We start from the raw sequence: 9,729 nt of genomic DNA, 5'->3' as shown, positions 1-9,729 counted from the left end.
TCACGAGAATGCCGGTACAAGCCTAGAGAGACGCGGTTGCAAGTAAACTTTCATGCAGAACCGATTTAAGCGATAGCGATTGTTGCAGAACGAAAAACAACAAAATAAAATCAAGATCACCATTTAAGTTTCCTATTTGTTAGTAACAACCACTGATATTCTTCCTTGTTTTGTATAAAGACACTTCAACTTACTAAGGGAATACTATCTCCTCGTGCATCTTTGACTCCCACTCCTGCTTTGATATCACGCTTTTCGGTCGTGGGGCCATTTCATCCGTCCTCTTTTGTCGCTGGATCCTTTTAACCCATGCTTTTTAAACTAGGACCTTTTTGATACAGGTCCCTTTACATCCTTGCCCTTTTGAGGCGGGTCAGTTTAGACTTGGACCTTTCTGTCCTCGCCTTTTTGTCCAGGCCCTTCTGACAATGAATCTCCACCAAATACGTCGATTAGGTAAGCAAATTAAATCACTGTCGTTATATATTTTTTTTAATGATTTTAACTTTTTCGGACACGAGTGGCCAAAGTAGCACTCACGGGCATGCCACTTTTTAAATCCGCTCCTGTGTGGACACTAATTAAGATATTAGGATAAATTCTTCTTGATCAATTATGGTTGGACCAAAGTTTATCATTTTATTTTTTACTCCTCTTCTAGGTGTACGATTTCCTTCTAAAATTTCAGCCCAAAGGAAAAAAAATTCGAGAATTTTCTAAGTTTCTTTTCTCTTGTTTCTCTGTAGCTTCCCTTCTTGCAGTGAGATCTCCTTAAAACTTGTTAAGTAGATACCTCGGATAGACACCTAATTGTTGACATCAATTGGACCGGCCCGCGCGCAGTGTTGCCAACTAGGGACCCTAACAGCATTGAAAGTTGAAATAATATTTTTTGAATATTGTTTCCTTGAATTGCTAATATTTATAGAATGTTGAAAATCGGCCTATGTTTGACCGCCCATTGATTGTTTATTGAATATTGAAATTATGTTACTATGAATATTCTATGAATATTTATTAACCCAAAAATCAATTTTGTTCACAAGTTGAATAAATATTCATAGAATATTGAAATTATGTTATCATGAATATTCTATGAATATTTAATCACCCAAGAAAAAAATTTGTTCACAAGTTAAATAAATATTTATATAATATTGAAATTATGTTACTATGAAATGTTCTATGAATATTTATTAAGCCAAAAGAAATATTGTTCACAAGTTTAATGAATATTCACGTAATATTTTTGATAAATTGAATAAATATTTGCAAATATATATTTTGCACTACTTTTGACTGTTCATTGAATATTCATTGTATGTTGAAATTATATCACTATGAAATATTTTATGAATATTTATTAAGCCAGAAAGAAATATTGTTCACAAACCTAATAAATATTCATGTAATATTATTGATAAACTGAAGAAATATTTGCAAATATTTATTTGTCGTTATTTTTGACTGTTCATTGAATATTCACTGAATGTTGAAATTACATCACTATGAAATATTCTATGAATACTTACTAAGCGAGAAAGAAATATTTTTCACAAGTTTAATAAATATTCAGGTAATATTTTTGATAAATTGAAGAAATATTTGCAAATATTATTTTTTTTATTATTTTTGACTGTTCATTAAATATTCATTAAATGTTGAAATTATATCATTATGAAATATTCTATGAATATTTATTAAGCCAAAAAGAAATATTTTATATAAGTTTATTAAATATTCATGTAATATAATTGAAAAAATATTTGCAAATATTTATTTTCATTGTTTTGAGCGCTTATTAAATATTCACTGAATGTCGAAATTTTATTAGTATTAAATATTCTGTGAATATTTATTAAGCGTAAAAAATATAGTATCCAAAAGACAAATAATTGTTTTATATAATATTGCTGACTGAAGTGTTTTATGGATATTTATTGCATAAAAATATATAGTTTACAAATTTACAAGAAACAATTACTCTCATCAGCATCCCTCTGATTGTATATTACTATAATCTCTCATTTCAGAAACAATGTGTTTAACAATAAGTTTAGTAAAGTAAATATTTAGCTCCACAGAGCATTAGAACCACATTTTTCACATCACTAACACTAATCCTTATTAATTATTCTTCTCGAATTTTCTTTTTATATGTTAATTTCAAAATGTTTGTTGGTATGTATAAAATCACTTTAATCATTAACAGGATTTTGTTCATTAGTAGGTTGTGCCTCTGCTGTTTCTTTGTCCGTTAGCCTAAATACGAAATTAGAAGAAAATTAAATTCATTAAATAAACTTTATTATGCTGAAACTAAGCAGTAAAAAAATGTACTTATTTTTTCCTATTCCAACACTTGGGATGTTATTGTATCCATTATCCTATCTCAAAAAAATTAGTATCGTCAGAGTCTAAAGGTTTGCTTTTGTACTCATATTTTTTCTTAAAGGCAATAACACAATGTATAGGGAAAAGGAAATAAGACAATGTGATCCGAAATCGTTTCACAAGAATGACTGTGCATACTCGAATTGTACACCATATAGAAGCAAATTGTACACGACAGTCAAGCTTAGGTTGTGGCTCATATATAAGAATACGATTATATTCCGTTCTTCATAACCTTTGTGCACAAAGACGTAAAGAAAAGTCCTGAGTTATGATCCTTTTCATATACATTCCAAAAGGAATTAAATCTTCAAATTCCGGATTTATGGAAACTTAACTTATGGTTCATAAATAGTGACGTTGGAAATACATTTTAACGAAGAAGATTGATTTCACACTTTGTGTTGAACAATTATAGGGAACGTCAGAAGATATAATTTTATTTATCTTGAAGTGCTTTAGGTTTTGAGAAAACAAGAAGATAAAGTCTTTCAAAACATCTCCACAAGTTTTAGGGAAACGCACGGAAGAGCTAAAATCATTCGGCTGGCAGGTAATCTAACCTACTGTTGCATTGATTAGTATTGCTGATTTGTTCGTTGATCAGTGAGTTTGCGAGTATTTGATTTCATCCGTCTCTCAGCTGAATCAACTACTCCGCTGTGGTGAAACGGACGTAATCATCATATGGAATTTCCGTTTCAGAAAATTCCTTGCCGATAGTACGACAAGCCGGTAATTTACAATCTCCTGCACAACGTTCAGTTAACACCACAAAATCTGTGTATTAACCGGGAACAGAAGCACCATATAGCAATACAGAAAATGGGAGGCTACAACAATGCTAATAGTATGTGAAAATAATTTTTCCACACATATATTGTGTTGCGGTTTCTGCCCATTTTCAATTATTAATCTATAACACTGATCTCTTGTCTTGGAATTTATGCAATATTCAATTTTCAAGTAAACGGCGCCAGCACTTAACAGCATTTTCTTACTAGAAAAATCTTTTGCCAAAAGCTATAAAATCCCTAACATATGCATACGTTCTTATTTGTATAAACAAATAGTAATGAATGGGACCCTCGTTTGTACCCAGTTCGCACTAGTGAACTGGGTGGTGGACAAAGACTATGTGCGAGGGTTTTCTCGGTGTTCTCTCGTTGCCTCTCACCTTTCATTCCTCCATTTCGTTCATTATCACCGTCTCCCTAAACCTCGTTCTATACATAAAAACCTCTATGACGACTGCATTTTTGCAGTTTCAACTTGTCAGCTTCTCGTCTATGTTTGTAAACAAGAAGAGTAAAAATAAATTCATTATGTAGAGGCAGCGAGGCTCAGTGGTAGAGCGTTCACCTCTAGTGTGCAGGGTTCCTGGTTTGATCAAATCTCACGCCAAGTGAGCTTTGTGGTGGACAAACACGGTATGCGTGGCTTTATCTCCGGGTTCTTCCGTTCACTCCCACTTTCTTCATTCATTTCTCATCATCACCGTATTCAGTATTCGGCGCATAACAGTGGGACGTTAAACACTATTTATTGGAATGATGTTTGAAGTGAGAATCGTACGACCGGGTCCACATCTCGTCAAGATGAAGGAATTTCGTGGATATTGCTTCCAGAATGTTCCCGAGATTCTGAATACAATAGATTTCTCCGCCAGAACCATCAACAGAACAGGCGCTGCTACATGGATACTTTGAAATCCACATTGCTGGTAACGAGTTGTTTAGAACACTCGCGACTACAGAAGTGTATGTTTTGTTTTAGTAGTAATTGAATTGTTCTATTAAATGTCTCACCACGAAACTACCTATAATCAAAAATTTTCCCCTCTGCATACTAATTTAGGCAACAAAATATATACTTACATGCTGCTTTTCCTTCGGCTTTGTTCTCCTCGAAAAGGAGCTTGAGATAACCACCTTCCAACTACATCAATTATAAATACCTCCGTCACCCCATCCATCCTCTTTTCCATGACAGAAGCTATTCAATGAACAAAATAAATTTTAAATTTAGAACCTCAAAAATACACTTTTTTTTAAAATTAATGTAAGTAGGGTGGCGGCACCTGACACCCGGTAGCTGAAAAATCGCCTTTTTTTCATGGTCTCCTGAGAGCAAGGACTCAATTTTCCAGTGTCGCACGATACGCTATGACCCACGCACCGTCCACCCATGGTCTTTTCCGACCTCCATTTTAGGGGTGTATTAATTCCCTTTTATGAGCACCTTTGAGGGGGTGTACTCGTTCTCTTTCATGAGCAGATTTTCTAACCCCTATTTTAACATAGCAGAAATTACATAAGGCTACAAACACATAGCAGAGCAGAGAATACATAAGACTACGAGACATAGTAGGGGTGTACTCGTTCTCTTTTATGAGTTTATTTTCCAACCCCTATTTTAACATAGCAGAAATTACACATAGCAGAGCAGAGAATACATAAGACTACGAAATATAGCAAGGGTGTACTCATTCCCTTTTATCAGCATTTTTTCAGCCCCTATAGCAGACAATGAATACCTATGTAACATAGCAAAGGGGGTGTGAACAGACAACTATATTAGTTCCACTCCTATTTAAACATAACAAAACTAGTAAAACAGTATAGCTTATTTTCCAACCCCTATTTTAACATAGCAGAAATTATATAATACTTCGTTCCATTTTATGAGCCCATTTTAGGGGTGTATTCGTTCTCTTTTATGAGCACTTTTTTCAACCCCTATTTGAAAATTTTACCATCGCAGAGAACACGAACATATAGCAGAGCAGATAATACATAAGACTACGTAACATAGCAGGGATGTATTCGTTATCGTTTAGGGGTGTATTCATTCTCTTTTATGAGCATTTATTCAACCGCAGACAATGAATACCTATGTAACATAGCAAAGGGGGTGTACATAAGATTACGAACACACAACTGTGTTCGTTCCACCCCTATTTAAACATAGCAGAACTAGTAAAAGAATATGGCTTATTTCCCAACCCCTATTTTAACATAGCAGAAATTACATAGCAGAGCAGAGAATACATAAGACTACGAAACATAGCAGGGGTGTATTAATTCCCTTTTTCAACACCTATTTTAACTATAAACATAGCAGACAATGAATACCTATGTAACATAGCAAAGGTGGTGTATTCGTTCCAATCCTATTTGAACATAGCAGATAACACATAAGACAACGTACTTTTTCTACCCCATATTTTACCATAGCAAAGAATACATGGAAACTACTAACACATAGTAGAGCAAATAATCTTTAAGAGGTGGACTCGTATGATCACTTTTTCCACCCCTATTTGAACATAGCAGATAATACATAAGACTACGTAACATAGCAGGGGTGTACTCGTTCCAATCCCTATTTTAACATAACAGAAATTGCAGACAATGAGCACGTTATAGCAAAGATTACAATCGAACACCCTGAACCGTCGACCACAGTCTACAGATAGTCATTTTAAGGGGTGTATTCATTCTATTTGATGACCACTTTTTTCACCCCTAAGAAAAGACTACGAACATAGCAAATTCGTTCCACCCCTAATTGAACATAGCAGAGATGTATTCCTTTCCTTTTATGAGCACTTTTTAAGGGGTGTACTCGGTCTCTTTTATGAGCTTATTTTCCAACCCCTATTTTAACATAGCAGAAATTACATAGCAGAGCAGAGAATACATAATATTCATGCCCTTTTATGAGCATTTTTTTCAACATAGCACACAATGAATACCTATGTAACATAGCAAAGGCAAATGTCACACAGAGTACATAAGGTTACGAACACACAACTGTATTCGTTCAACCCTTATTTTAACGTTACACAGATTTCGTCCCCAACCCTACTTTAACATAGCAGAAATGACACAAGCATGTTCCCAAACTACTGACCATCGTGAACAAAGGTCAAACTCGTAAACGGAGCAACATTTAGAATAGGTCATTAAAGACCACATGTCCCAAAAGTGTTGACCATCGAGGTCAAATGTCAAAATACTTAAAACCTAATAACTCGAAAACGGAGCCACATATTGAGGTGGTGTTTCCACATTTAGTAATTGGTCATCAACTACCATTTCACCCAAAAATACCGACCATCGAGGTTAAAGGTCAAAATACTTAAAACCTAAAAACTCGGAAACGGAGCCACATATTGAATACAGAAATCCTGAGGTAGTTAAAATGGCATTTTTTAAACATGTAAAGTGCCATGCACCCCCCTCCGGGAAAAACATTCTGGTTACGCCACTTGACACATTTTTGGCTAACTGATCTCTCATCTGTTGTAAATGTATTTTGAAACTTATAAGACATCTACAAAATTGATGTTCTCAGAAGCCTGGGTCTTCTTTTAAACGACTAAGATTTGTATTTTTATGTGCAATGTAATTCCACAAGTTATATTACAAATATATTTGTCACTGACTGCTGGTCCATTAAAGCAGTATAACAAAATCCCTTCGCAAATTAAATGGAATGAGAGAAATGAAGTTAGATTGCATTCTCTAAAGCTGTGTTTTTCGCAAAGTAAAAGCAAAAGTAATTAATACTTACAAATTAAAAGTTTACTCAGATTGGGATAAGTCTTCGTGAGAGATTTCTTTTCTTTTCTTCCGACCCAACTGAAGTTAGAAGCTATTTGGTCTGTGAGGAGTTTTCGACATATCCCTCGGATAATGTTTGGAGCCTTATTTCCTCCTTTTTCCATTAACTTCTGTCTCTGTAGGAAACAGAATGAAGCTTTTGAAATAGAACTTACTACTACTAATCAGTTAACATTTTACAATGTGCAAATATTTGCAACTAACGAAGTATCTATCTGTCAGTATTCACTTAAGCTTCGTTCCTAAACGTAGCTTACGTTGTCCGTCGAATAGCTATATAGCAGCCCACAGCAGGTCACAAAAAATTGCGGATAGGAAAAGTTAGGGGTACAAAATGACTATGTTTACTGAAGGTGTATCTATATTTTCCTATAGTAAAGGTCCCTATGTTAAGGGGCCACACGATATTTTGAGGCCAGTATCCCTAGCCGTTTTGGTTGTGGGCTTGCTACACATTTTGTAACAGTGTGAAATGTAGAATACAGCATCCAAACAAGAGACTCAAGGCAATGTAATAACTACTATCACTGATGAAATTTCAACTTTTAAGGATCCCTCTTTAAAAAAAATATCACTTTCTGCATCAAAAGCATTATTTTCACCTCATCTTCAGTTCTCACAGATGGCAAAAATTTACTTTGGGTCGCACAGTGACTTCAATCATAATCATAATCATAATTTATTGCATCCGTTCATCGTCATACAACAAAATTGGACATGCCATTTATATATATAACCGTATACATTAGTTACTATACATTTAATTTTACGTATACGAATTATTTTCTACATATTCTTCAACCGAGTAAAAGCAATGTTCTATCAAGTACCTTTTAAGTTTAGATCTAAAGCTATTGACAGAGACCTGATTTTTTATATATGATGGAAGTAGATTGTATAATAGAGTACCTTTGTGCGTAACTGATTTATTGTATATATTTGTCCTATGTGCATGCAAGTGAATGTCGTCTTTACTTCTTGTGTTATAGCTGTGAATGTCTTTGTTAACAATAAATTCACCTAGTTCTTCGACTGTCAAGGGTATTTTTTTGTTTTATTTTATTATTTTTTGTCTAAATTGTGATAAAGGTAGAAATCAACGACCTCTGGGGGGCTGCTAACCTCTTTCGCTCGCTCAGCTATATTTCGTGAAATAAATAACGAGATCTTACATGTGCAACCTCAAGTAAAGAGTTGTCTAATCAATTTTTCCAGTAAAATTTATGAGTGATTTGGGAGATTATCACTTAACCTTATTGAAGTAAAATTTATAATCTTGCAAAAAAAAAACTGTTAGATAATTCAAGATATTGTTGATCGGAAGAAGGCGGTGGTATTATTTGCACATAATAAACATCAACACAACTTAAATTTTACTATTTACTTAATTTTTAAGTTAAAATTCTTTGAACAGAAGAGACCAGGTCGTCAATTTCCAAGTTATATTATTTATGACTTACATGACTGGAATCTGCTATCCCTTAATTTAAATAGCATCCCAATTCTCTCACGATGCAGGATTATCATGGATATCTAAAATTAAACTGGAAATCGAATCCGAAATTACGAAGGTAAGCATGTTAGCCATTTGGCTCCCAACGTAATTCATAATCACTCTCATTGATGCTTACTAAATATATATGTAGAAAATATTCCAAAAAGAGATTTCTCAGAAAGCTTATAGGCGAAGCAGTAGAAATGTTGACACACCGAACTAGTATAGCCTATTTGCTAAGCTCAACAAGGGTTTTATTCTGTACTTGGTATAAGGAACGCACAGTATTATGATCCTGGCTAGGGTAATCAAGCCCTGTACATTTTTCTCACAGATCGAATACCGTTTAAGGGTAAGAAGGTATTTCTATATTATTTTTCAATGCAAATCTTATTCATTTCTGCAATTAGATGAAGAGAAAGCACTGCCATGAAAAAAAGTATAAAACTAATATGAACACCATTAGTTATTGTTGAAATGTTATTTAGTTTAACCATCGCTGATCATGAGAGTATCTCATATCGACCTACAGTTTAACACATAATGGATTAAGGTACATGCATTGCTGCCGGTAATCCAACACAAATCTCTCTCATAAGTGAGAACTAACCATTTAAGCCACAAATACACGCAGGTGTTTGGTCGAGTGACGAATTCTTCCGTTTTTAGTATATGTTCTTATGAGTATTTGAATTCTTTCTACTGTACTAATTTTCGTAAATCAAAGAACCATTAAACGTATGAATTACCATAATCTCCATCAAATTCGAATCTTCGGCCAACTCCGCTTCCAAATCATTCATATCCTCAACACTGCCGAGTGGCAGCTTATTGAACGATTGTGAGACTAAGGAACAAACACTATTTTCTTTGGATTGTGTTTCCTGTGCTCCATTTTGGAAAACCTCTTGCAGCATAACTGTCAAGTTAATTAACACTTTATTTGATTCTTTCTGATTCTCCAGAAGCTTTTGTTGTAAATCTACAAAAAGGAAATTAGAATAGGGTTACAATGAAAAAGCAATAAATGTATCCCAAAATATTGTAAGTTGAAATATGTAACTATTTTGACACTTTTTTTTATCCCCCTTTTGCCAAAGCCATCAACATTGGGACACCTAAATAGGCCTATATATAAAATATAATTATGAAGAAAACTAATGGCATTTAACCCCTCTCGTTGTGTCTCTCCTAGATCTGCCTTTCCACCCT

At 34.1% G+C, this 9,729-nt stretch overlaps 1 protein-coding gene across 1 annotated transcript; it reads right to left on the bottom strand.

Annotated features, from left to right (window-relative positions):
* Positions 1-2,026: 2,026 nt before the first annotated feature.
* Positions 2,027-9,438, bottom strand: LOC145667816 (uncharacterized). The gene is made up of 4 exons (XM_081735248.1): positions 9,267-9,438; positions 6,973-7,138; positions 4,272-4,389; positions 2,027-2,262 (listed from the first exon to the last, which is right to left on the bottom strand). The coding sequence occupies exons 1-4, from the start codon at positions 9,432-9,434 to the stop codon at positions 2,199-2,201; spliced, it is 516 nt and encodes a 171-aa protein (XP_081591374.1). The 5' UTR covers positions 9,435-9,438; the 3' UTR covers positions 2,027-2,198.
* Between the last annotated feature and the right edge of the window lie 291 nt (positions 9,439-9,729).

The sequence above is a fragment of the Thermobia domestica genome, chromosome 1 (genome assembly GCF_964235325.1).
Source record: "Thermobia domestica chromosome 1, izTheDome1.hap1.1, whole genome shotgun sequence".
Classification (NCBI taxonomy): Eukaryota; Metazoa; Arthropoda; class Insecta; order Zygentoma; family Lepismatidae; genus Thermobia; species Thermobia domestica.
Note: the sequence above shows the minus strand (reverse complement) of the source record. Positions and strands in the feature narration are given on the sequence as shown.

Bases quoted from the DNA above. Each gene is read 5' to 3' on its own strand.
- LOC145667816 (XM_081735248.1), bottom strand. From the start codon at position 9,434: ATGCTGCAAGAGGTTTTCCAAAATGGAGCACAGGAAACACAATCCAAA. The intron at 7,139-9,266 runs GTAATTCATACG...TGTTTCCTACAG, and splicing joins CGAATTTGATGGAGATTATG to AGACAGAAGTTAATGGAAAA. The intron at 2,263-4,271 runs GTAAGTATATAT...TTTCGTATTTAG, and splicing joins AGCCGAAGGAAAAGCAGCAT to GCTAACGGACAAAGAAACAG.